This window comes from Vulpes lagopus, chromosome 6 (assembly GCF_018345385.1).
Source record: "Vulpes lagopus strain Blue_001 chromosome 6, ASM1834538v1, whole genome shotgun sequence".
In the NCBI taxonomy this organism is placed as follows: Eukaryota; Metazoa; Chordata; class Mammalia; order Carnivora; family Canidae; genus Vulpes; species Vulpes lagopus.
This window is the reverse complement of record NC_054829.1, coordinates 11,500,567-11,527,994: the sequence shown is the minus strand read 5'-3', so window position 1 is coordinate 11,527,994 and position 27,428 is coordinate 11,500,567. Positions and strand designations below refer to the sequence as shown.

The following is a 27,428-nucleotide window of genomic DNA, read 5'->3' as shown; positions in this document are numbered from 1 at the left end:
TCATGTCTTTCTTCTCTGTGTAATGAAGATCTCCTCCCACTAGACCAGCTTCCATGGGGTCTCTCTGTGGACTACTGTTAACTCTGTTTTTCCTGTTCTATCTTTTGGATGGATGTATCACTGCAGATGATCTTTTTCAGGTACTGCTAGCCAATTCATGTCCATCACATCCTAAAGGATTCAGAGAGCTTTCTAACTAGATCCCCCACTAGTCATCTATTTGTTTTTATTCCTTCACTTATCTAAAAAAAACATTTTACTCACCTAAAAATAACTGATATTTTCTAGGTATTTCCTGCTTGTCTCAATATAACCATACCCTAACTCTGTTTTTCAATTTTTATGCATTTTTCTAGTATCTTGTACAGTGCCAAATAGATAATTAATAAAGACTCGTTGAACAATAGGCTCCTAAACACAAAGGGTGAAGATCATAGGTTAATTTTGGTTGATCATTAGTTCTAAATAAGTGAAATAAGTCAATTGGATAGTACTTATATATCCTTCCCTTTTGTTTGCATGTAAGTTCTATAATAAAACACTTCAGCTATTTCTTGAGCTAAATAAATCTATACACAAGTCATACAAGAAGTTCTTGATATATGTGCATTGCACATTTCATGTTATGTCAGCCTGAATTAAATGTTTTTAAACTTAGAAACACTGCTTTCCACAACACTTAGTATATGAAAAAGCAGATTCTTAATAACTTCTTAAAATTGAAACAACAAATTACACAAGGAAAAATGCTAGGCAATTTTCCTCCCAGAACTTCAGTGTTCTATAAGAAAGGATGACATCTGCAATCTATTGAACAGACATCTGACTTGAAGCCTCATAAGCATCTAACAACAAGTGCAACTTCTTCTTCTTCTTTTTTTTTTTTTAAAGAAACTCTTTGGAAGCAATTTTAGAAATAAATCATTTACTATCTGCTTTACCTCATCACTTCCAAGTAAACTTCCATTTTTGTCTCTTCTTGGGAAACTCAATGTTAGCAGCTGTATCAAGGTTAATATTACTGGCTTCATGTTGTATCTCTTTGTACTTATCTTTTTAGGGTAGTAAGATTAAGAAAATTTAGCTGAAGTCTGATTTGCTATATTATTTTCACTCCATATCCATCACATGTATACCCAGTATTCATCATGTTCTCTACTTCTGTGGTTCTGATCACCCTCTTTTAATAATAACAGATGTTCACAGATTTTCCTTTAATAAACAGTATTAGTGGAATTAAAGCTTTCACACACACACAAAATGAGTTTACTAGCTTACCCATCGGAGCTTTGTATTTGTTTTGTTTTTACTCTGGTATTTATGGTGATTTCCACCGTCATTTTTATATTATAAAAACTTACAATTAAGATCCCTAAGCATAAAACTCAAAGATCTTTTCAGCCCATTCCTGGGCTTAATTTGGTTCACATATGAAGATGTCCTAACTACTTTATACCCCACAGAGATACTCACAGGCAAAAGCTGACCATGACCTGACAACTACCAAAAGGGATGGGTGTCTGTCCCCTCACAGCAGGCTTTGGTCAGCTCCCTTCTGGTTCCTCTGTCCCTTCTCTCCATCACCCAGCCCCGCCCCCCACACCCACCAGGCCTCTTCTCTTTCCCTCCTGTTTGTATACATTTCCACCCACTTCCCTTCAGATTCCTCCTCTGACTCCCAGCCCCCGCCTGCCGAGTCCTGGCTCTGCTCTGGACTAGATCTCCCCTGTTCCTGACCCCTTCCTTCCGTGCTCGTATCTTCTCGCCATCTTTTCTTACAGCCCCTCCTGTCCATGGCCTCCATCTTGCCATTCCAGTCTCTCTGCCCCTTTAAAAACCTCCTCCTTGCCTTTTCCCTTCATCTCTCTCTACCCTGTCTCTGCTCCATAATCACCACTTTAGTCTCTGTTCATTTCTAATCCAGTGAAGGATCTGAATTCTCAACAATGAACAGGGGCTCCATGACGTACTTGTCTCATCCTAACATAGACACTCGGTTGTGCTGGTCTCCAAAGTATGTGGTCTCACATACTTTGATGAAAATTACTTGAGTGCATTCTATTTCTAAGGGAATACACACACGCCTTGTCACACAGTGACTGCTTTTGTCATAACGTGTTATAACGCTTCCTTATTAAAAGTCAAAAAACTTTGTTCAAAATTTCCTGGATCAAGATTAATAGTACGTGAAAGACTATATATATTTTTAAGTTCAAACTGATTTTAATAGAGTTCAAACAGCATCACAGACATGAATTCCACTTAGTTTTTAGCAACTGAGCTCCTGCTACATGAGGCAGTAGAGGAGAAGGAGGGAGAGGGCGCAAGGGAGCACCTAGAGGACAAAGCAATCACCAAGGCAAACCAGAGTGGGAGAGTGGGGTAGCTGGGAGCTGGCAGGCACTTCTGTCAAGGAACTCATATTCTCCAACCTAATCAAGAATCATGCCCTGCAGACACAGAGGCAGAGTCTGCAGTGCAGTAAATCACAATTAAGGAAACATATATTATGACTTGTAGTTTCATTTAAAAGTTATCATAAAAGTGAAAAGCTTTTATTCTAATGATACTTTGTAATAAGCATTAGGATTTTTCATGAACAAAACCAAAAAACTGCCAGGTTCTATCTCTTTCATCTGTATCACAGGAACTACAAAAAAATTAGGAGATTTTTAAAAAGGGAACTATAGAATTGAGAAAATTGGCAACAGCGTGTAAGTATGCTTTCACAATCTCCACTAAGACAGTGATGTTTAAAACATTAGCTCTTTTAGCTCATTACCTCAATTAACAGATTTTTCAAAAAAAGAACTCCCAAAGATTGAGCATCTTACCTTGTGGAGATGTTCGAGGGCAAGCACGATCTCTCCAACATAGATCCGCACCTCGTGCTCTGTGAAACGCTCTCTTTGAGAAAGATGAGTAAAAAGTTCTCCACCATTTATATAATCTAAAAATGAAATATATTTTTTCTTTCTTTGACTTGTATTCATAAACTTAAGGTAGTATTCCCTTTTAACCATTTTGGATTAACCAGAAGGCACTGATTTTAATATATTATTTTTGCACAATTGTTTGTGTATAGTATACAGTCTCATCTAGAACATATTACTAAATTTACATAGTAATACACTTGCATAAGATAATGACTACCCTAAGTCGCAATCAAGTGGATTTGCCTAGAGTACTGCCATTAAAACTATTACATGCATCTGCATATATTTAAATGTTTTCCCAAATGTAGTGTATCAGAAACTTCTGCCATCGCTGCATAATACTTAACTTGCTGTGGAGTACCAAAACATTAGCCATTGTAATAACTAAGATAAAAAATGAACAGAACGAAACAAAACACAAAAATCCCAGCTTTGGGGATCCCTGGGTGGCGCAGCGGTTTGGCGCCTGCCTTTGGCCCAGGGCACGATCCTGGAGACCCGGGATCGAATCCCACGTCGGGCTCCCGGTGCATGGAGCCTGCTTCTCCCTCTGCCTGTGCCTCTGCCTCTCTTTCTCTCTCTCTCTCTGTGACTATCATAAAAAAAAAAAAAAAAAAAATCCCAGCTTTTCCTTTCTAATAGCTGCCAGGCACTATTTCTAAGCAGGCCTCATTTTCTAGAATTTTCTATGTACCAAAAATGTCTATTAGGTAGCAGGTACCCTTCATGCAGCCGAAAAGTAAAAGTGATGCAATGTGGCTGAGTCAAACACCTGAAACTAAAATATTCCCATTTCCCTCTCAATTTGACCTATTTATCCCAAAAGGAATAATGAAATGAAAGACAAAACAGGCTACAGTGAGGAGTGCCTGAGTGGCTCAGTCAGTTGAGTGTTGGATTCTTGGTGAGCTCAGGTCATGAACTCAAAGTCGAGGGACTGAGCCCTGAGTTGGGCTCCATGCTCAACAGGGAGTCTGCCTGGGATTCTCTCTCTCCCTCTCCTCCTCCCCACTCTCGCTTTTGCGTGGGTGCTCTTTCTCAAATAAATAGATTTAAAAAGAAAAAAAGAACCCAGGCTGCAGTGAGAAGTTCCTAAGTGAGCTGAAAAAACAGTAATAAAAGCAATAACAGAACTGTGTTCGTTATTAGCTCTGATAAGACATTTTTTGATGAACTGATAGTTTAGTCAGAAACTCTGCGACCTTAAAACACACATTTATGTGTAAGAATGCAGACTTTGAAAACAGTCACAGATGTAGTTTAAAGCTTTCCTCCTAAAAACTTGAAAAGCATGTATCCCAAGTATATTTGTTTGTCAAGTTCAGCACAGTTTGAAAAATGAACAAAGCAAAATCTTCATAAACTTGCAAATTTGTTTCATCTTGTCTGTTTAAATTCCAAAAAGCAGATGCAACAGAATGAAAGAACTCTAATAGCTGGTTGCTTTGCAATGTATTTTATGAAGCGCATGCCAGTAAAAAGCACTGCCCTTCTCAGGCTTCTGTATTTTGCTAAGAGGTTTTAATTATATCTTAACACAAAGCTAATTATTAAAAAGGTGTAAAGGAACACAGCATTCCTGCCAACTAACAATGAATTTTTTCTACCTTTAACTACTTATTTGCTTAAATCTAATGCTGATGTTTATGCATAAGTGGTTTCCACGGTTAGTCATGACACAGAAATAGACACCCACAGGTCAGCTGACCCACTGACAAACTCCTACCCACCCTTGTACGTCCTACACAATTTTCTCATCCTCGATAACCACTCCAGTGGAGGTGATCACTTCCCTTTTTGTTAGCTGCTGTACTTATTAAAGACTTCAACCACTGCAATTATTCTGCTGTATTGAAAATGTTTATTTGTGCAGTGGCTTTTTCTGCTCTACTCTAAGCTTTTTAAAGTCTGAATCGATGTATTCACCTCCACAAACACAGCACCCACATACAGTAAGCACTCAATAGATATATTATTAATTAAATAAAAATTCTTTACAGTGGAATTAATATTAAGTAGACTGAAAGAAAATCACTCTGAAATTCAAAGGCAAGTGTGTTGTAAAAAAGAATCCCATGTACTCCTCTCTTTAAGGCACCTGGATATTGTCCACAGGACCTGGATTACACAATGGTTTCACTGTGTCCTGCTTTGAGCAAATGAAGTCTCTTAGCCGTAGTTTTTTATCCCTACAATGGGAATAGTAACTAGTGAGGATTGCAGTTGCTTGGAACATAGACAGTGGTTTACTTTCCATTTGCTGGGAAGACTGAGAAAAAGTAACTACAAATCTAAGAAAACAAACCTAAACCAACATCAAGTAACCTACTTCCTACTTTTAGAACAGACCAAGAGCCAAAGGTGAAGACCTGGCTTCCAATAAGACAAACATGTTTCATTTGTAGGTATGTGGCTGCACATTTCACGAGGTCAACAGCCACCTCCAGCCAGGGCAGGGGCCCAGGTATTCACAGCTGTAAAGCAGATACAGAAGCTACTAAAGGGCTATAACAGCAGGAGCTGTGGTTTACCTGACACATCCTGATAGGGCAGGTACTCTACATCAGTGGCTGGGATATGACGTCAGTCGGAATGTCTACAAGGTAAGCATTTGGTACTCTCAGTCATTATAATTTTAGTTGTCCTGTTAAGTGTCTAGTGGTATCTCATTATGGTTTTAATTTGTATTTTCCTGACTAATGATATTTAGCATCTTTCCATGGCTTGTTAGACATTTTTGTATCTTCTTTAGTGAAGTGTCAAAGTTGTTTTTTTTTTTTTTGCCTCTTTTGATTTTCTTTTTTATGTGAAATAAAATTCACATGTCATGAAATTCACTCATCTGACATGTAAAAATCAATGGTTTTTAGTATATTCAGAGTTATGGCAACTATCACCACATTGAATTTTAAAACACGCTCACCACTCCACCCTACTAGAAATCCCAATTTATCTGTTTTTTCTTTAGTTGTTTGTGCTTTTGATAGCATATTTAAGAAACCACTGCCAAAAAAAAAAAGAAAGAAAGAAAGAAAGAAAGAAAGAAAGAAAGAAAGAAAGAAAGAAAAGAAAAGAAAAGAAAAGAAAAGAAAAGAAAAGAAAAGAAAAGAAAAAAGAAAAGAAAGAAAACCACTGCCAAACCAAGGTCACAAAGATTTACCTTCGCCTTCCTCTAAGAAAGTTAGAGTTTTAGCTCTTACTTTTCATCTTTGATCAATTTTGAATTAATTCTGTATATCATGTGAGGTATGGGCCCAGTTTCATACAGGCCCATATGAAATTGGCTATCTAGTTGTCCCAATACCATTAATTAAAAAGACTGTTCTTTCCTCATTGGCACCCTTGTTGAAAGATCAATTGACTGTAGAAATTTATTTCTGGACTCTCAGAAGATATATATATATCTTATATAGAACATATATATAGATATATATAGATATATATATTATATATATATAGATATATATATAGAAGATATATATCTATATATATATATATATATAATCTTTATTTTAGTCCCACACTTTGATTATTTTAGCTTTGTAGTAAATTTTAAAATTGGCAAGGGTTCAGTCTTCCAAACTTAACTCTTCCTTTTCAAAAGTGTTATATAGCGATTCTAAGGTTCCTTGCCCTTCTCTATGAATTTTAGGATCACTTTGTCAATTTCTACAAAGCAAGAAGCTAGAATTTTGAGAGAGGTTGTGTTGAATCTGTAGATCAGTTTGGGGAGTATTGTTATCTTAATAATATTAAGTCTTCCAACCCATAAATGTAGGATCTTTTTATTTATTTAGATCTTCTTTCACTTCCTTCAACAACATTTTGTAGTTTTCAGAGTGTCAGTTTTGCACTTTTTTAATGCTAAATTTATTCCTAAATATTTTACTTTTTTATTGTAAATGGAATTGTTTTTAAAATTTCCTTTTTTAGATTTTTCACCTGCTGCAGGTGTACAGAATTTGCATGTTGGTCATGCCTCCTGCAACTGTGCTGAACTTGTTCATTCATTTGAATAGCTTTGTAGTGGATCCCTTAGGGTTTTCTATTTTAAGGTCATGTCATCTGTAAACACAGGTTTTAGTTTTCCTTTCCAGTGTGAAGGTCTTTTACATTCTTTTCTTGACTAAAATGTTGAATAAAGGGGTGAAAGTGAATAGTCTTGCCTCGTTTCTGATTTTAGGGGGAAAGAAAGCCTCTTGATTTTTAGGCTCCTGACTTTCAGGAAGTTCACTATTCCTACTTTTTTGAGTGTTTTTATCACGAAGGAGTGTTTAATTTTGTCAAATGCTTTTTCTATGTCTACCAAGATGATAATATGGTTTCTGTCCCTTATTTGACTGATAAGGTATTTTAATTGATTTTCAGTTGGCCTTGCATTCCTGGGATGCATTCCCACTTGGCCACGGTATATGATCCTTTTAATTTGTTGCTGGCTTCAGTTTGAGAGTATTTTGTTGAGGAGTTTTGTGTTTTTATTCTTAAGAGATATTGGTCCATAGTTTTCTTGTTTTATCTTGATATTTTTGTTTGGTTTTGGTACTGAGATAATACTGGCCTCGTAAAATTAGTTTGTAAGTGTTTCTTCCTCTTCTATATTTTAGACATTTGTAAAAACTGGTATTAATTGGTCTTTAAATGTTTCGTAGTATGCACTACGGAAGCCATGTGGGTCTGGGCTTTTCATTGTGGTTAGTTTATTACGACTATTCTTACTACTATTACTAATTCTACTGCTGCTGCTGCTGCTGCTACTAACTACTTACTACTTTTTCTTCTTCTTCAATCTCCTTACTTGTTATAGGTCTATTCAGAAGTTGTATTTCCTCCACTTGATTCTAATAGTTTGTGCCTTTCTAGGAATTTATTTCATCTTAGCTACCTAATTTGTTGACATGCACTTGTTCATGGTTTTCTTTTATGACCCTTTACAACTGTCGCCGGTATTAATGTCCCTTCTTCTATTCCTAACTTTACAAACTTGAGTCTTCTTCCATTTTCGTTGGTCAGTCTAACTAAAGGTTTGTCATTTTCTTTATCTTTTCAATGAATTGTCTTTTGGCTTCATTCATTTTATTGTTTGCACACTATTTCATTAATTTCTGGCCTAATCTTTATTATTTTCCTTGTATCTGCTCACTTTGGGGTTAGTTTGCTTTTCTTTTTCCACTGCCTTAGGGTGGAAGACTAAGTTACTGATTGGAGTTCTTTTCAAAATGTTTTCTTCTTAAAAAGAAATAATTTTTTCTTTTTAAATTTAGACAATTAATAGCTATAAATTTCCCAATAAGCACTGGTTTAGGTGCATTTCATAAGATTTGACATGTAGTGCCTTAATTTTCTCTCATCTCAAAGTATTTCTTGATTTCTCTTTGACACATTGGTTATATAAGAGTATGTTGTTAAATTTCACAGTTGTGGTTATCCCAAATTTCTTTCTGTTACTGATTTCTAATTTTATTCCATCGTGGTCAGAGAACATACTTTGTATGATTTTAATCTTTTTTAACTTACTGAAGTGTATTTTTTTTTTAAATGTCCTAGCATATGATCTATTCTAAAGAATTAGTTCCTAGTGCACTTGAAAAAAATATGTGGGGCAGCCTGGGTGGCTCAGCGGTTTAGCGCACCTTCAGCCCAGGACGTGATCCTGGAGACCTGGGATCGAGTCCCACGTCAGGCTCCCTGCATGGAGCCTGCTTCTCCCTCTGCCCGTGACTCTGCCTCTCTCTCTCCTCTCTGTGTATTCTCATGAATAAATAAATAAAATCTTTAACAAAAAAAAAAAAAAAAAGAAAAAATATGTGTTCAGCTATGTTGTTTAGAGAGTTCTACTATATCTAGGTGGTTTATCTTCTATTTCCTTGATGCTCTTTTGCTTAATCTTATACATTATTGAAAGTGGAGTATTGGGATCCCTGGGTGGCGCAGCGGTTTAGTGCCTGCCTTTGGCCGGGGGCGTGATCCTGGAGACCCAGGATCAAATCCCACATCGGGCTCCCGGTGCATGAAGCCTGCTTCTCCCTCTGCCTCTCTCTCTCTCTCTCTGTGACTATCATAAGTAAATAAAAAATTTAAAAAAAAAAGAAAGTGGAGTATTATTGCTGACTTGTCTATTTCTCCCTTCATTCCTTCAGTTTTGCTTCATAGATTTGGGGTGTATGTTGTTAAGTACATAGTTGTTTATAATTGTGTCTTCATGATGAATTGGTGCTTTTATCATTGTGAAGTATCCCTTTTTAATCTCTAGTAACATTGTTTGTTTTTAAGTCTATTTTGTCTGATATTAGTAAGCCACTCCTACTTTCTTGTGGTTGCTGTTTGTGTGATTTCTCTCTTTCCATCCTTCTTTAATCTCTTTGTATCTTTGAATCTACACTGTATCTCCTATAAACAGCTTAATACTGAATTTTTCCCGCATGTGACAATCTCTACATTTTGATTATATGGTCTTGTATATTTACATTTAATGTTATAATTGGTATAGCTGGGTTTCTGCCTACTGTTTTACTTTTTTGTTATATATATATATATTTATATAGTTTTTTTCGCTATTCCTTCTTTAGAACCTTCTGTTTCACTAAATGAATATTTTCTAGTGTGATATTTTAATTCCTTCAATGAATTTCATTTTTTTTAGTTTTTAGTGGTTGCTCTGTGGCTTATTATTATGCATATTAACATTAAAAACACCTTCAGATTTATATCAATTTAATTTCAGTGATACATATAAACATTACTCCTATACAGCTCATTCTTTCTTTCTCCTTTCTTTAAGATTTTATTTATGTATTCATGAGAGACATACAGAGAGAGGCAGAGACACAGGCAGAGGGAGAAGCAGGCTCCCTGCAGGGAGCCCAATATGGGACTCGATCCCAGGACCCAGGGATCACGCCCTGAGGCGAAGGCAGATGCTCAACCACTGAGCCACCCAGGTGTCCCTCTTTCTTCTTTTAATGCTATTATTGTCATAGACTGTACAACTACATGTTACAAAGCCAACAATATGTATTACTATTTTATACATTTTATGTCTTTCAAAGAAACTAAGAAGAAAACAAGTACATATTTATAACTAGCATATTAAGCTTTCTTATTTATATTTTTGGTTCTCTTCTTTTTCTTGTGGACTCAACTTATCTGATTCTAATTCCCTATCCCCATCAAAGGCTTGTTTTTATTTTATTCTTATTTATTATTTTTTTTAAATATTTTATTTATTTATTCATGAGAGACACATAGAGAGAGAGGCAGAGACATAGGCAGAGAGAGAAGCAGGCTTCATGCAGGGAGCCCAATGTGGGACTTGATCCTGGGTCTCCAAGATCATGCCCTGGGCATGAAGGCAGGCGCTAAACTGCTGAGCCACCCAGGGATTCCCCTCTTCTTTATTAAATAACTTGCATATTCTAGTAAGAACTGTTTTATCTACAAGAAATCTCTGATGCTTCTCCTTAGAGGGCACAACCTTAGGCATTCATACAATGGTTTGGCAGGGCTCCTTTTTACTCTCTTTTCTTGATCTGTTAAGCTGTCTGCCTCTGTTGGTATCACACCCAGTTGTTAGGCTCCACTAGTTGCTGGCTGGTTCGTCTATTATTTTCAATAATGCCCTGGGGCATAAAATACTTCACAGTCTGATTCAATAAATTCAGTCTCCTTTGTAGGGCTATTTTTTGAGGTCAGTGTTTGAGATTTGATCTGACCTCAAGAATGTTCTTCATAATTGACTATTTTCCTTGTATTCTCTGGTACTCCAACAGTTTACTTTGTTGTTCTAATGCAGCTACCAACCCTCCTCTTATGAGCTCACCACCAAAATCTCCATTTTTCCCCCTCAAAAGCATCCTTAGGCTTGAACTTCCCACATACTCTGCTTCAAGTAGTCAGTTATTTTGATAGGAACTTCAGAGCTCTGTGCTTATGAACTACCTCTCCCTCTAGGGAAAACTCTGATCCTCTGCTCTGGAGCTGGTGGGGTGGGGGTGGGGGTGTGTAAGGTTAGTGACCCACTTCTCTCAGAGTGACACTCCTGCTTTACTAACAAGGTGCTGCTTGAAGGCACTAGTCTCTGGTCTTCTCAGCTTGCAGAACCTTCACTCTACAAATGAAGTGGGGTAAAGGCATCAGAGCTCTGTATTTTCAACCTTCCAAGCCTGGAATAAAGCTTCTGGCCTATGAGTAGGGCCCGGGTGGAAGAAGGGAGCTCTCAACCTCTCAGCCACATGTGCTAGGAATTTAGCCTCTGTAACACGGAGCCAGATGAATGAGAAATGCTGGTGTCCTGCAACCTTCTGATGAGATATTGTATTCCTTAACTGGAAGCTGAGGGGAGAGAAGGTCCCAATTTCTGGGCCACACCCACCCAATGGAGCTTCTGTCATACAGTGTGGGGGAGGACAGGCCATGGCCCAAGTGTTACCCACTTTTGCTGTTCTTACTGAATTTAAATTTTCTTGAATAAATGTTTCTTAAACTGCCCACAGGCCAACCTCCAGAGATTTTTTTTTTTTTTTTATAACTTTTACTAGTTACGTTTTGTTTCCTTGGAAAGCAGGTCCATGTAGCTCCTCACACTGCCATTCTAGGAGCAAGCTCTTGTTTTCTTTTTAAATTATTGTTTATAGGCATTCTTGTATATTTTGGAATCAAGTTCTTTGCCAAGTACACGAATGGCAAATATTACCTCTGAGTGTGTGGTTTGCCTTTAATTTTCTTAAAAGTGTCTCTTGATGTGTAGAAAATGTTTAATTTTTATTAGTTCAGCTTTCTCCTCCTTCTCCCCCTCTTTCTCCTCCTCTTTCTCATCCTGCTTCCATCCTCCTCCTTCTTTTGGTTAGTGTTTTGAGAAGTCTTCACCTACCCTAGTTAAAGATATTCTCCTATGATTTCTTGTTAATGCTTTATAGGCTTAAGATTTATGTTTAGGGTCTGTTTCAAACTAATATTTGTGTATAGAGCAAAGTAAGGGTTGAGATTCACTTTTTTCCATACAGATACCCAGTTATTCTAACATGATCACTACTTCTTTCCCCACTGAATTGCTTTGTCAAAAATCAAAGGCTATGTAAGTGTGAGCCTATCTCTGGAGTCCCTTTTCTATTTCACTGATCTATATGGTTCATGCCATACTGCCTTGATTACTATGACTTTATAGTCAGTTTTAAACCAGATCATTTAAGCCTTATATATTTGTTATTCTTTAAAGACTAGATGGACTATTCTAGTTCCTTTGTTTTTGCATAAGAATTTGAATCAGTTTGTCAATCTCTACCAAACAAAGCCTGCTTGGATTTGATTTGGACAATTTTGCAGGTACAGTTCAACTTAAGGAGAACTGACATGCTAACAATATTGAGTGCTCCTGCCCATGAATATGGTGTATCTCTCTATTAATTAGGTTTTCTTTCATTTCTCTCATCAATGTATAATTTACAGAGTAAAGTTATTTCCAAATATCTCATGTTTAAAGAAATTATATTGTAAAGGATATTCTAAAATTTCATTTTCCAGTTGTTTGATGCTAGAATATAGAACTATAATTGTTTTTGTCATTTTGAAACAATTATAAATTTAAAGAAATGTTTCAAATATAGTATATAAAACTTTTTTTCATGAACCATCTAAAAGTAATTTGTCAACTTGATATACAATCACTCACATGTATACTTGCATTTATATTTCATGTCACAACCTAATCATTTAAAAAGTTAGGACTTTAACCTAAATATACTGTTACCATCTAATCCTCAATCCTAATTTCAAGTTTCCTTAGTTGTTCCCAAAATAGTATAGTAAAGGGTTCCAGTTCTGAATCAAATGTTAACTTCAGTCATCTTTTTTCTTCAGTTTGGAATAATTTCTCAGTCTTCCCTTGACTTTCATAACCTTGACACTTTTAAAGATTATAAGCTTCATATGTTGTACACTGTCCCACAATCTGAGTTTGTTTGATGTACCTGCATGGTCATTATCAGGTGTGCATCATTGGGAGGAAATAATGGAAGGGACACTGTTCTTGGTGCATCATCTCAGGTGGGGCATTATTTCAATTCATCCTAATATTAATGATTTTCACTTTGATCATTTGATTAAGGCAGTGTTTCCTTGGCTTCTCTACCATGAAGTTATCGATTTCACCTTTGTAATTAGTAAGTAATTTTGGAGAGGTACTTTGAAACCATGTAACTGTTGCAACCCACACAATTCAATTTATTTATTTATATCTGAGGGACTCGTGGGTTTATTTTATTCAATGAGTTAAAATTCACTACCATCATTTAGTTTTGATTCTTGGAGTGTGGTTCTTATTCTTACGGCATAGGTTTTCTAGAATTTTGATGAAAACCTTGTGGAGTTTACCAAGTTCCTGTACCTTGGGAGAATTTACTGTCTCCCTTGAGGTTGGAGCTGCTGAAATCTTTATCCAGCTCTTTAAGCTTTTTAGCTCTTTGGGCCACTAGGATTCTTGCCCCATGCAATCAATGCTGAGAAAGCAGTCCACACACAAAGATTTCTGAATCACCTCTCCCATGGTTCCTTTCTTGGCAGAGGGCCTCTCCTTCACAATTTGCAGCCACTTTCTTGGCCCCAAACTCCAACTTTAGCCTTTAGCCTTGTAAGACTGCCTCTTTGGGACTTAATTTTGACCTCTTATTTTATATATCCTTGAAAAATATTTTTGGTATTTAAGAACACAGGTCTTGAGTGTCAGAAAATCCAAAAATCCTAGCTATACTATTCAGCAATTATGTGACTTTGAGAAAGTTGCTTAATCTTTTTTAATCTAAAACCATGTTGGTAAATAGTATATTTTCCTACAGTTTGTTCATTTCATTCATCAGACTCTGAGACCTTACCATGCAATCTTAGATACTGCACACATATACTGAAGTAGACAATGATCTCCATCCTAATGAAGGCTGCATTCTAGTGGGAAAAGTCAAATGGATACTATGAATATTTTGGAAGATGATGATTACTATGGAAAAAATAACACAGATAAAGGCAGATAGGAAATGCCAGGATAGAGCTGAGGACTGCATTTTAATAAAGGTGGTCAGTGTATGCCTCACCAAGATGACTTTTGAGCAAAGAATTTAAGAAAGTGGAGACATGAACTAAGCAGTTATCTGGGGGTAAGACTGTTCCTGGCAGAAGTAACAAGTGCAAAGGCTCTCGGGCAGGAGAGGGCCTGGTGTACCTAAGGATCAGAAAGGAAGCTAACGTGGCTAAAATGCACTGAATGAGGAAAAAGTAGAAGGAGGAACACGGTCACAGAAGCAACTGAGTTTGCAGGGTGGGGCAGCTCGTACAAGGTCTTGTAGACCTTCACTGCAGCTGCTCAACATACTGTGATCTAAGTGAACTGTGGCCTCTGGAATTGAGCTGTCCATTCGAAGGATCTCAACTTTTCCTCTGAATAAAAAATGAATTTACAGGATTCTGAGTAGAAGAGTTGTATGATAAGACCTGCACTTTACTAGAATCAATAGCTCTGGCTGCTGTGCTGGGAAGAGCAAGGCTGGAAATATGGAGATCACCTGCAATAAAACAAGGTGAGCAATGATGGTGGTGAGGAGGAAGGTGACAGCAATGGTGGGGGTATGGATCCAGCTCTATCTGGGCATCTGAAGAGATGGGGTTGGTGTTCCTTGAGACAGGGAAGGCTGCTGGAAGAAGAGGTTTGGAGAGAATGAGAGCATGACCCAGAGTTCGCTTCTGGATATGAGGAATGCACAGTGTCTTGACAAATAGTGAAAGCTCAATAAATGGTAGTTATCATTATCATGACCATCACCCTCAATTGTATCTTCTGCAACTGTTGAGAGATACAAAAGAACCCTTCTGGAACCCTCTGAGGGAGAGGAAGACAAATTTCTTAGGACTGGTTTAGAGCATGAAGAGGAGATTCCACGAACCATCCTGAAAATGCTTCATGTAAATTCCTTGAAATTATGTACAATTGTTTTCAAGCATATGTTAAGAATCTGGGCATTCTCCCAAGAAGAGAGGGGCCACAGCTTTGATCAGATTCTCCAGGGAGTTGTATGCAAAAAAGAAAAAAAAATTGTAAGGAACATCACCCCTAGAAACAACATGATAAATTTGAATAGAAAAGTTCCTATCAAGTTTATTTACAAACAAACCAATGAGTACTGGCTGCCAGCACATGGGAAACAGCTGAGAGTGGTATCCCACAGCTGGCCAGCATCATAAATGTTAAAATTACAGCATGCACACCTAGTTCTGGCTTCTCCAGGGCACTGAGCTCACTTCTCACTGACTTTTCTCCTTGTGTCATAACTGCCTTAGGGCTTATTTGCATTTAGAATTGGACTGGCAGGGTTCAGAGTAAGGAGTTTTCATTTTCAACAAGATCTTGGACTATTGAGGATGTGCTGGGACTGCGTTTCTGGTGTCCCTACACCCATGTGTTTATCAAGAGATCTAGCAACTCTTTTAGGGTAAGGTTGGGGCTGGCCTGTCCTAAGGAAAAACAATTTAGCCAGGCCGCAAGACACCAATAAAAGAAAATTTAAAAAAGACCATAGGGATATTGCTAAATATGAGATGAATTACAAAATTCATATGCTCTTGAATGAGAACACCAGACTCAAGAATGCAGGCAGATTCTGGGACAATTAGCAATGGCACGGAGATGGTCACTGCAAAAACCCACATCCTTACAGACGTCTGAAAGGAAGATTCTTCTTCTCAGCTTTGTAATTCAAGGAAACCCGACCTCCCACCCCATCTTTTCCTATTGAGCAATAAATTACATTTCTTCACATAAGAGACTTGCTAAAGGGATCCCTGGGTGGCGCAGCGGTTTAGCGCCTGCCTTTGGCCCAGGGCGCGATCCTGGAGACCCGGGATCGAATCCCACATCAGGCTCCCGGTGCATGGAGCCTGCTTCTCCCTCTGCCTGTGTCTCTGCCTCTCTCTCTCTCTCTCTCTGTGACTATCATAAATAAATAAAAATTAAATTAAAAAAAAAAGAGAGACTTGCTAAAAAAGCTCAGACTGAATAAAGCCCCTGAGTGGAGACCATCTACTACTAGAATTATTTCAGGTCCAATCTGCCTGGTGGGCTCTTGGTCCACGCCAACTTGTCTACCCTGAGTAATAACTTTTCTGTAAAAATTACGGATTCATTAGATTTCTAGAAATTAGATTTCTTAAGGCTCTGCCACTTTCTTTGTAAGCATGAAGTTTGGATTTTGGGTCTTTTTTTTTTTTTTTTAAGACAACGCTATTTTTATTCTCTTTAATGATAGGGAAACTGTCAGATATAGTATGAGAACATTCTGCTTTTACTGATATTCCTGAGTCTTTTTGCCTCTCTGGACATATGATACAAATGGACCAAGTGGCGTTGATTCAATGAACATTCCTGGCTCTTGCTGTTTGTATGGACACAACATCTCAGTAACCTGTAAATCAAAGCAGGAAAGGGCTGTTGGTAGGTAGGAAGGAATTCAGTGACATAAAACAGTGTTCTGTTTTATGCTCTCCTTTAAAATTTGCATCTTAACACAGCTTTTGAAATCAGGCAAAGAAGTAATAACAACCACAGAGACTGGATACCTTCTAAGTGCCTGTTCCACTTAGATATGACAGTGAATCTGACTTTCATAAACAGTGCTCTTAGGTACTATTCTAATAGCACAATCCCGGGGGAAAACAGGTACTCTCTAGATAACAGTGAAGCTAAACAAACTATCCAGAGTTGCATATCCTGTGAGTGGGAGAATAGGAATTATGAACATGGGCAGTCTGACTCCAAAGAGTGATTTTTAAAAATGTATTAGAGTTGTCCTTTACCCTCTCCAAATATGGTTTTACTGTCACTTACTAGGAGCAGCTTCATCATGCAGTTGGTTTGCTAATTACTGTCCAAAAAACTGCATTAAGCTCTATAATATGTGTATAAATGGCTTAAAGCCAATAATTCTATATATTTGGTCATATAACTTTGCTAGTTTACATGCTTTTTCACAGTTAAGTTTTAGAGGTTCACCTGAATTTCACAATACTCAAAAGTAGACATTCTAGGGGGCTATACTGAGGGTTTTTTTTTTTTTAAAGATTTTATTTGAGAGAGAGAGAGAGAGAGAAAATGAGCGGGGGTGGGGGACGGAGAGGGCGAAGCAGACTCCCTGTTGAGTAAGGAGCCCAATGCAGGGCTCGATCCCAGGGTCCTGAGATCATGACCTGAGCGCAAAGCAGATACTTAACTTGAGCCCCTGAGGTTGGTTGGTTGTTTTTTTTTAATAGGCACAGTAAATAATGAGTTTCAATCTTTTCTGATAATGTGCCAAGCTAAAATTATCACTGACACATTTATGGCACATAATTTAAGAGAGTTAATTTCTATCTTACAGGAATGAACCCTGGGCTGTTTTTTTTTTTTAAGGGGGGGGTACTTAGCCTTGCCCACAGAAATATCCCCAACTGTGGAAGGCACCTTAAGTTTTCCTAAAACATCATCACCTTAGCTCACCTGCCTGTTAAAGCAAAGGAATCTGAATTTGGCAACACAGAAGTGGTACCATCTAGGTTCCTGCCAGAGATCAGAACCTCAAATTGTCTGGTGTCCAAATCTCATCAAATACTCAGTTGTGAGAAATAATACATACCAAGGCCATGCATGTAATCCATATATCTTTCTGGATATGCTAGAATGGCTTTAGACAAAGAGCAGAAGAGAGCTATAAAATTCAATAACGCCATTTTGCTATTATACTCGGACTGTGTTCTACAGGCTTACATTATATGAGACAGTGACATGAAATCTGGCATTCTCTTTAGTCAAGGAAGGCTGGTGAGAACTGTCAGTACATCTGGGCCCTATTTAAAAAATTTTTCCTAGCTCATAATGCCTTACCTCTGGATTGTGTTTATTTTTAAACTTATCTTGATAAAATTTCACACTTACAAAAATATTTGCAAGAACTGTACAAGGAATCTCCATAACTATTATGCAGATTCACCAACTGTTTACATTTTGTTTCATCTGCTTTTGTATTCTATCTCTCATGTTTTCATATATGTGCATACTCCTCGTGAGAATAAGTTGGAGACATGACGCTCCTACCCCTAAATCTTTCAGTGTGCATATCCTAAGAAAAAAAAAAAACCCTTTCCTAGAACCACAGTATAATTATAAAGATCAGAAACTTTATGATAAAAACACCATTATCTAGGGGGGCCCGGAGGGCTGAGTCAGTAGACCATGCGACTCTTGATCTCTGGGTTGTGAGTTTGAGCTCTTGATCTCTGGGTTGTGAGTTTGAGCCCATGTTGGGTGTGGAGATTGCTTAAAAATAAAATCTTTTCTTTTTAAAAATCAACTATTATCTAGTTTACACTCTATTCAAATTTTGTCATTTGTCCCACTAATGCTCTCTCTAGCTACTTTTATTTCCAGTCCGGCATTTGGTTTATGACCATACAATGCACTGGAGATACAGGTCTTTAGTCTGGACCTTCGGTCTTTCTTTCTTTCTTGATCTTATATCGATGAAAAGAATAGTTCGGTTATTGTGTGGACTTCAACCCTCAATTTCATTTGTTTTCTCGTGATTAGGTGCAGGTTATGCACTCTTGGAAGGAATATCAATGAAATAATGTTACTTGTCTTAGAAAATATCAATAAGCATGTGAAGCTAGTTTTCCCAATACTGATGTTAATTTAGATCATATCATTAGTATGGTGTTTGCCAGGTTTCTCCATAGTAAAGTTACTCTGTTTCCTTTTGCAAGTAACTGATAAATTGTGGGGAGATGAATTGAGACTATGTAGAAATATCCTATTCCCATCAAACTACTGCCTACCCATCTACAATCCAATGATGATTTTCTAATTTTACCATACCTTCTCTATATCAGCTGGACTAGGTTTGCCTGGTCAGGTATAAATTAGTAGGACAGATTCACAGAATTAAATTGCTAATACTTACATATTAAATTTTCATAATTGCTGACAGTATTTTATAAGTATTTTCCTCAAAAAGGCTTATAGCCACTTATATTCTCCACCAACAATAAATGAATGCCTTTAAAAAAACAAGTTCTCACCAACTCTTGATATTATCATTATGTTTAAATTTTTACCAATTTGATAAGCATTTCCAAGATACAAAATTTTTTCAGGTGCAAAATAAAGAAGAGGGAAAGAAAATCTGAGAGTGTGCAGCAGCTGGACTTGATATATATATTTCATGGCCCACACAATGGAATCCCTTAAATGATGCCTGTATAGACAGACTCCTGGTTCCTAGAGCAAATGAAAAGAAGCTTCTTAAAAAAAAAAAAAAAAGGAGCTTCTTATATGAAAATTATTATATGTCAAGGGGTCAATGTAAAAAATATATAAAGAACTTATACAACTCAATACCAAAAACAGTTGGATTAAAAAACAGTCAGAGAACATGAATAAATGTTTTTCTAAAGAAGGTATCCAGGGGGTCAACTGACACATGAAAAAGTGCTCAACATCACTAATCTTCAAGGAAATACACATCAAAACCATAATGAGATTATCACCTTACACCTGTCAGAATGGCTAGACTCAAAAAGACAAAAGATAATCATTGTTGGTGAGGATGTGGAGAAAGATGAACTCTTGGGCACTGCTGGTGGGAATGCAAACCAGTGCAGCTGCTGCGGAAAATAGTGTGGAGGTGCCTCAAAAAATTAAAAATAAAACTACCATACAATCCAGTAATTCCACTCTTGGGTATTTACCCAAAGAAAATGTAAACACAAATTCGAAAAGATATATGCACCCCACATTTACTGCACCTTACTTACAAGAGCCAATATATGGAAGCAACTGAAGTATTCACTGACAGACAAATGGATGAGGAAGATGTAGTATATTTATATAACGGAATACCACTCAGCCATAAGGAATGATATCTTCCTATTTACGACAACAAAGATGGACCTAGAGGATATTATAGCAAATGAAATAAGTCAGACTGAGAAAGAGAAGTACTACCAGATTTCACACATATGTGAATCTAAAAAACAAAACAAATGAATAAACAAGAAGCAGAATCAGACTTTTAAATATAGAGAACAAACTGATGGCTGCCAAAGGGAAGGGAGGGGAGAGATGGGCAAAATGGGTCAATAAGGTTTCAGTTACGAAATGAATAAGACATGACAACAAAAAGCACAGCACATCAAAAAAGCACAGCATAGTCAATGTTATTGTAAGAGCGCTGCATGGTTAACAGATGGGAGCTAGCTATACTTGTGGTGAGGTAGCAAAACATATAGAAAAGTTGAATCACTATGTTGAACACCTGTAACTAATGCAACTATATGCAAATTTTAAAAAATTATTTTAAAAAGCAGAGATTTATACAAAAAATCACAATAAAGCCAACATAAGATTAAAAAATGATTCTATCTCAATTCTTTTATATTTGCTAAATGGATCTTTTTATGTTTAATGGCTCAATTCTATATCTGTAAAATGTGAATATAAATAATTCCAACTCCCATGTAAGATTATCATATGGATTCAATGAGCTATGGAGAGTTAAACTTAGCCAGAGGTACAGTAAGCACTTACTGCATGGTGAGTATTAACTACTGTTATTATTTACACAGATCAATTACAACTTATAGGACTGAAAAACAACACCAAGTTTAATTGTAATGATTTAAACATAAAATTAAAATTTATGGTGCCTGGACATCTATTTTATCAATGTAAGCATAATTTCAAGGCTTATAAATGCTTAACATATATTATCATAAAGTACTATTAGGGTATAATTTGTTTTAGTCACTATTAAGCTAAAGAGAAATGTTACAGAATTGATATTTTAGTGCAATCAAGTTTTAAAGATGCAGATATATCTGATTTTTATTCAAGTGCAATTAACTTGCTTTTAAAGATTTTTTATGTGATAGTAGTTGGGAGTGCCAGATGAGCATTCTGATGCTGTGTCTCTAGAAGCATAAAAATAACTCAGAAATCACAGAAATAATGTGAAAATTCAAAATCACAAAATGTCTCCCATTTTAAAACACACTACCATCTACCCTAAATCTTGCATGTCCCATCGTTTCTTTCTTCTTTCTTCCTTCAAAGACTTCTTTGGAGTGTCTATGTGGATATCTGACTCTCCTTACTTACCCTCTGTTCACTTCCTATCGCTGCTTTAACAAATTACTATAGATCTAATGGCTTAAGACAAATTTATGACTTCATGCTGTAGATCAGAAGTCTGACATGCATGTCACCTAAAATCAAGGTGTCGGTAGTGCTGCGTCTATTCTGGAAGTTTTGGGGAAAGTCTTGTTTCCTGGTCTTTTCCAACTTCAAGAGGCCGCCTACACTCTGTGGCTCGTGGTCCCCTCCATCCTCAAAGGCAGCACGGACAATCCAGTAACTTCTCACACTGTGACTCTAACCTCTTCTGCAATCATATCTCCATTCTTCTGCCTTCCTCTTCCACTTTTAAACCCCCTTGTAATTTCGCTGGGCCCACTCAGATAATCCAGGAAAATCTCCCTATTTTCAGGTTAGCTGACCAACAATTTTAATTCCACCTGCAATTTTAATTCTCATCTGTCATGTAACCCAATGTATTCACAGGTTCTGAGGATTAGGATGTCAGCATTTTGGGGTGGCCACCCTTCTGCCTACTGCAGGCTCTATTCACTCCTTCGCACACTACAGAACAACTTCTACCTTCATGATACCACCACAGACTGAGGTTAAAAACAACCTCATGTCATTAGTCAATGGATGCTTTTTAGTTCTGGCATTATTTGGCTTTTCAGCTGCACTTTGCAAACCAAGAGAAAGATTTCAAGGAAAGCAAAATGAGACTGGGGAACTATTCCTGTGGGCCTAGCTGAAATGGACCTTCAAATAGCTGAAATAATACCCCCAAATGGCTGTGTTAACACCACTTAATTTGGGCTAGTCTGTTACGCAGAAAAGGCTAATGGAAACATCAGTAAGTTGAAGATCATGCTTGTAACCAAGGGACTTGCTCAAAGTCACTCCAAGATTTAAAAGCCCCACATGATTTGACCTCACAACCATGCTGCACAGGACTCTTCCCACTGGGTTCACACTGACCTTCTGTAGCCCTCTTACTGCTGTGTCCTGTCTTCAGACTATCACAAGGTTGGTGGAGCCCTGTGCCTGGAATGTTCTTCCCTATCCCTTCTGTTCCTCATCTACCTTCTATTCTTCCTCTTAAATTACACTTAAGATGTCACTTTTCTGGGAAGGTCTTGCCTGACAACCCCAACTAGACCTACATGTTTTCATTACGTGCTTTCATCAGTGCCTTCTACATTTCCTTCCAACTACTTATTTCAATTAATTACTTGTGTACTAACTTATTTAATGTCTTTCCCCCTTTTAGATTACAAGGCTCTGAGGTCAAGAATCTTGTCTAGGTGGTTTGCTACTATTTCTAAGCACTGGGCACACAGTAAGCAGGCACAATTTTTAGCATGAATGAAGAGTTTCAGAACTGACAATATCTTGAAGGAGTTCACCTCTTGTACTATCGGGGCCAATATCCCAGAGTCCTCCAGGAAACCCATAGAGTGAACTTGAAGAGAATTTGAACCCACAGAACATCTCTCATATGAGCCATCATGTATTCTTCTACTTTCAAGTCCTGTAAGGGCACCTGTGCTTCTAAAGTGGCTCGGTATTAGGCCCGTGGACTATGGAGGAAAAGGCTTCACCCAGAAGTTCAGGTGAAGTTTATGTCTAGAAACTTATGGTTTCTTCGTTATGGTCCTAAAGACTGCCACCAAATGTGAAACAATTCTAATACTGTAGCACATTATGTCCTTGTAGAAAATGATTAAAAATTGCAATGTTGGGATCCCTGGAGGGCTCAGTGGTTTAGCACCTGCCTTTGGCCCAGGGTGTGATCCTGGAGTCCTGGGATCGAGTCCCGCATCGGGCTCCTGGCATGGAGCCTGCTTCTCCCTCCTCCTGTGTCTCTGCCTCTCTCTCTCTATGTCTATCATGAATGAATGAATGAATGAATAAATAAATAAATAAATAAATCTTTAAAAAAATTGCAATGTTGAATTCTAGTTCCCTTTTTTTAAAAAATATCTTTTTCTCTGAGCACCTGGGTGGCTCAGTTGGTTAAGTATCCGACTCTTAGTTTCAACTCAGGTCATGATCTCAGGGTTGTGAGATTGAGCCTCAAGTCGGGCTCTGCACTGGGTTTGGAGCCTACTTGGAATTGTTTCTCCCCCTCTTCTTCTGCACTCCCCCCTCCCACATGATTGTTTTCTCTCTCTCCAAAATAAAAAATAAAATAAAAAATCTTTTTCTCTATTTTTTAAATTTAAATTCAATTAGCCAACATATACTAAATCATTAGTTTCAGATGCAGTTTTCAATGATTCATCAGTTCCATGTAACACCCAGTTTTTCTCTATTTTACTAACATGATGTTCCTTTAGGTCAATTTTTTTTTCATATGAGGGATGCAATTTATGTCTTATTTCAATGACATTTGATTTACACAGATATTTACTAATATCAAGTAGATTTTTTATTTTGTTGTTGTAAGGTTACCCCATCTTCAATCATATTTCCTTCTTGGATTTAAAATAACACACTGTATGTTATGTGTGTGTGTGTGTGTGTGTGTGTGTGTGTGTGTGTGTGTACAGGAAAGTGGGTGGAGATGGAAGAGAGAAATTTAGCCTTTAAGCAAATAAATTTATTTTTTAAAGCAATGAATTAATCATTAGAAGCTGAACTGGATATCCCCACAAAATTTCCAGGATTCCAGCAACTCCCCAAATCAAAATTATTCACCATAGTTCAGGAAGGATGGGGCTCTCACTAACAATACTGTATTGTATATTTGAAAGTTGCTAAGAGAGTAGATCTTAAAAGCTCTCATAAAAAAAAAAAATCAACTATGTGAGGTGATAATGTTAACTAAATTCACTGTGGTAATCATTTTGCAACATACAAACGTCAAATCATTATGTTGTGCATCTTGAACTAATAATGTTATGTGTCAACTATATTTCAATTAGGCTGGGAAAATATATCATGGGATTAACATGAAAGTAAATAACATCTGCTCTCAATCACAATTATTACTGTCTACATATTATTTAATTATTTCCATTTCAAAACAAAACAATAGGTATTTAAAGTCACTTCTAAGTATTTGCCACAACTTTTCTATTCACACTATGAGTATCACTGTTGAGAAGTCATGCTCTAAGAGAATTAAGAACACGGAACAAATTCACTTCGTTGAGAAGGAACATACATTGTTAGTTGGTAGAGGACAGTTTCAGCAGCTCAAGACCTCTGCATCTGACTTGACTTACTGTTGAACCCAGAACACTCTCCACTGTTCTTAGGTTATGTGCTTCTACTAAGAGGTGGAGAAACTGAAATTCACTTGAGATACTGAGTGTGATGAGTCCTCAAATGTTACTGAAGATTCAGAAATGACCTACATAGCACTATTTTCCACTGAGGATGAAAAAAAAGATAACCATGGAAAGAGTTGGGTCAACTTTTTAAGGCTATATTTTGTTTATGCAATCTTAGAGAAATCAGCTGGCAGAAGGGGAAGCAAAATGAACAGACAAGAAAGGTGAAATCTGCTTTCAAAGAAAGATCTGTTAGTTCTGCTTTCACTCTCCAAAGACCTACTTATTTCTAGTAATACTCTGACCTCTAGTCATCTAACCTTCCTTAAGAATTATTTATTTCGAGAGAAAGAGAGTGAGAGAGAGAGAGAACAAGCAGAAGGACCAGAGGTAGAGAGACTTAAGCAGGCTCCACGCCCAGCATAGAGCCCAGTGTGGGGCTCGATCTCACCACCCTGAGATCATGACCTGAGCTGAAATCAGGAGTCGACGCTCAACTGACTAAGCCACCCAGGTACCCCTCTAAACTTTTTAATCTCAAATTCTCTGATTTGGCATTTCTCTCTCATGTTTCTTCTTAGGGTGGCAAGTTCCAAAGGGCTCACTGCTTTTAGTCCCATGCCTGCCCTTCCCCCCTTACTCTCATCATGCACTATTACTTGGCCTTCCTTTATCTTGTTTTCCTACAGATTTTTCTCTTCCTTCAGATTGGCCTCAAACATGTTAACTCCTACACATTCCAGTTCTCATTTCCACCTACTCTCCCTCCTCCAGGCCACCCAAATCTCTCTTGATTATGCCTCATCTTGTCTTGTATCTCAAGTACAGTCTTAACACAATGTACCACACACACCTGAAAATAATTTCTTTTTAACGTCATGCCACAGTCATCTTAGTTATTTTTTCTTTTAGTTTTAGCTCAATATTCTAATAGCACCTCCTTGTGACTGCATTCTAGCTTATCCAAATTGTTACAAAGTTCTAAGACATCTCTATCTACTGTGAATCAGTCATATTTACTCCAAAGCAAGGCACCCCCTTCAGGTACCATTTTACTACTGACTACAATGTATCACAATCCACTCCAACTCTTACCACCTCAGCAACATCCTCACCTTGTAAATTTTGAGATGATATTAATATTCAAAAGTAAAACTTTAATGCTTTAAATACCTTTAATTCATATTGAAAGGATGACTCACGGTGACAGAACTGTCTACAAGGCTGGGGTGGCACTCATTATTAACGATGCTCCTTGGCACCACCTTTATAAAACACTTTGGGACTTGCTTCTTCTGTCTTCTTTAGTGTTTTAATTCCACTGATAAATCTGGTAGTTTACACAGTCAAAAATCACTTGGAATTTTGACAAAATTACCACTAACAGATCAGAGAACACCAAAAGAAAGATTGTTTTTATAGATTATTTCCCACATAGAAGTCCCTCCCACTGTTAAAAATGAATACAAGTTTTGAGAGAGAGAAAGAGAGAACAGATGAAAATATCTGTACATTTCTTATTGTAACCAGAGAGAGGTACAGAAAATGTTATAAAAGGAAGTATGGTCTGCATGTCATAAGACTTGAGAAAGGCTGAAAAATGTATATAAAGGAGAAAACCCATTAAATCCTTATGATGCCACTAGATATAAATTACAACAGAGCCTAAGAGGATATAATAGTGTAGAATTAAAAAAAAAAAAACCAGAAATGTGACTCCTAACCCATGGGTTTACAGGAGCAGCCAACAAATTACAGCCCATAGGAGAAGTCTAGTCACTGCTCCTGGGCCCTGGGTTAGAAGACCACAGAAACCACAGAAATGAATGGAAGGCAATGGCAATTAAAGAAAGTGTGTTGTAGGAAACAATGGTACACACTCAGTTCTGATAGGAAAACTGTACTCCGTAGCTGGCAAATGTCAAAGGTAAGCATTTGTCAAGATAATACTGACATTATAATAATTTTATCATTTGGAGAAGCTGGCATCAATTAGGCAAACGTTATCCTAATGGAACAACACTGGTCAAGAAATCCCCATGAATCCTAGAAGGAGTGTGGTAGTAACTAGACATGAATCCCACATCTGCTCGCAAAGAGCAACCAGAATGATCATAAATCCCATAACCTGTTCCTTCAGCAAAACTGAGACAAAACCAAGCAGCGTGCTGTGGGCAGGCTGAGAAAGAACAGGGCAGGATACAAGAACTGCGGGAGGCTAAGAAAGTGCAGTGAGACAGTAGGGTATAAAATCAACATACAAAGACTATCAGCTCTCAGCTAGAAGATATGGTGGAAGGGAAACCCCACATACAACAGCTATACATTGACAGAATATCTAAGATTAACTTAAATTTGGGTAGGAGGAAAAGGACAAAATACTCCCAAAGGTCTCAGAAGTAGATTTTAACAAATAAGATTTACCACGTTCTTAACACAGGAATAACTAGTGTCATAAAAATGTCAATTCTCTCTAATATTTTTTTAGGTTTATTTATTTGAAAGAGAGGGAATATGAGTGGGTGGGGCAGAGGGAGAGAGATTCTCAAGCAGAATCTGTGCTGAGTGTAGAGCCCAACACAGGGCTCAATCTCATGACCCTAAGATCATGACCCGAGCCAAAACCAGGAGTCCAATGCTTAACCTACTGCATCACCCAAGTGCCCCTCCCTAAATTTTTAAAAAAAATTATAACAATCCCAGGGCACATGTTAAGTGTTAAGTGTTGGACTCTTGGTTTCGGCTCATGTTGTGATCTCAGGGTCATGAGATCCACCCCACGTTCAGCTCTGCTTTGTGCATGGAGCCTGCTTGGGATTCTCTCTCTCCCTCTCCCTCTGCCCACCCCACCTTGCACACACACACTCACTCTCTCTCTCAAAAAAATCAAATCAAATCAAAACACCCTAACAAACTCCCCTTACCCTAGAACTATACAATTTGATTCTAAAGTTCTTGTTAATAAACAAACATGATGCACCCCCAAAAGGTTCTCAAAAATAAGAGCAATAAAAGATAAGGGGGACTAGCCTTGCAAGGTATTAAAGCACCCTGTAGAACTCTGATAAACTAAAA

The 27,428-nt window shown here is 37.5% G+C and overlaps 1 protein-coding gene across 1 annotated transcript in view; it reads right to left on the bottom strand.

Moving 5' to 3' along the window:
• RPS6KA5 (ribosomal protein S6 kinase A5) overlaps positions 1–27,428 on the bottom strand; it is a 173,170-nt gene that overhangs the window by 67,301 nt on the left and 78,441 nt on the right. The window contains exon 4 of the mRNA XM_041759147.1: positions 2,835–2,950. Coding sequence (XP_041615081.1) covers positions 2,835–2,950 — 116 coding nt within the window. The remainder of the gene's footprint in view (positions 1–2,834; positions 2,951–27,428) is intronic.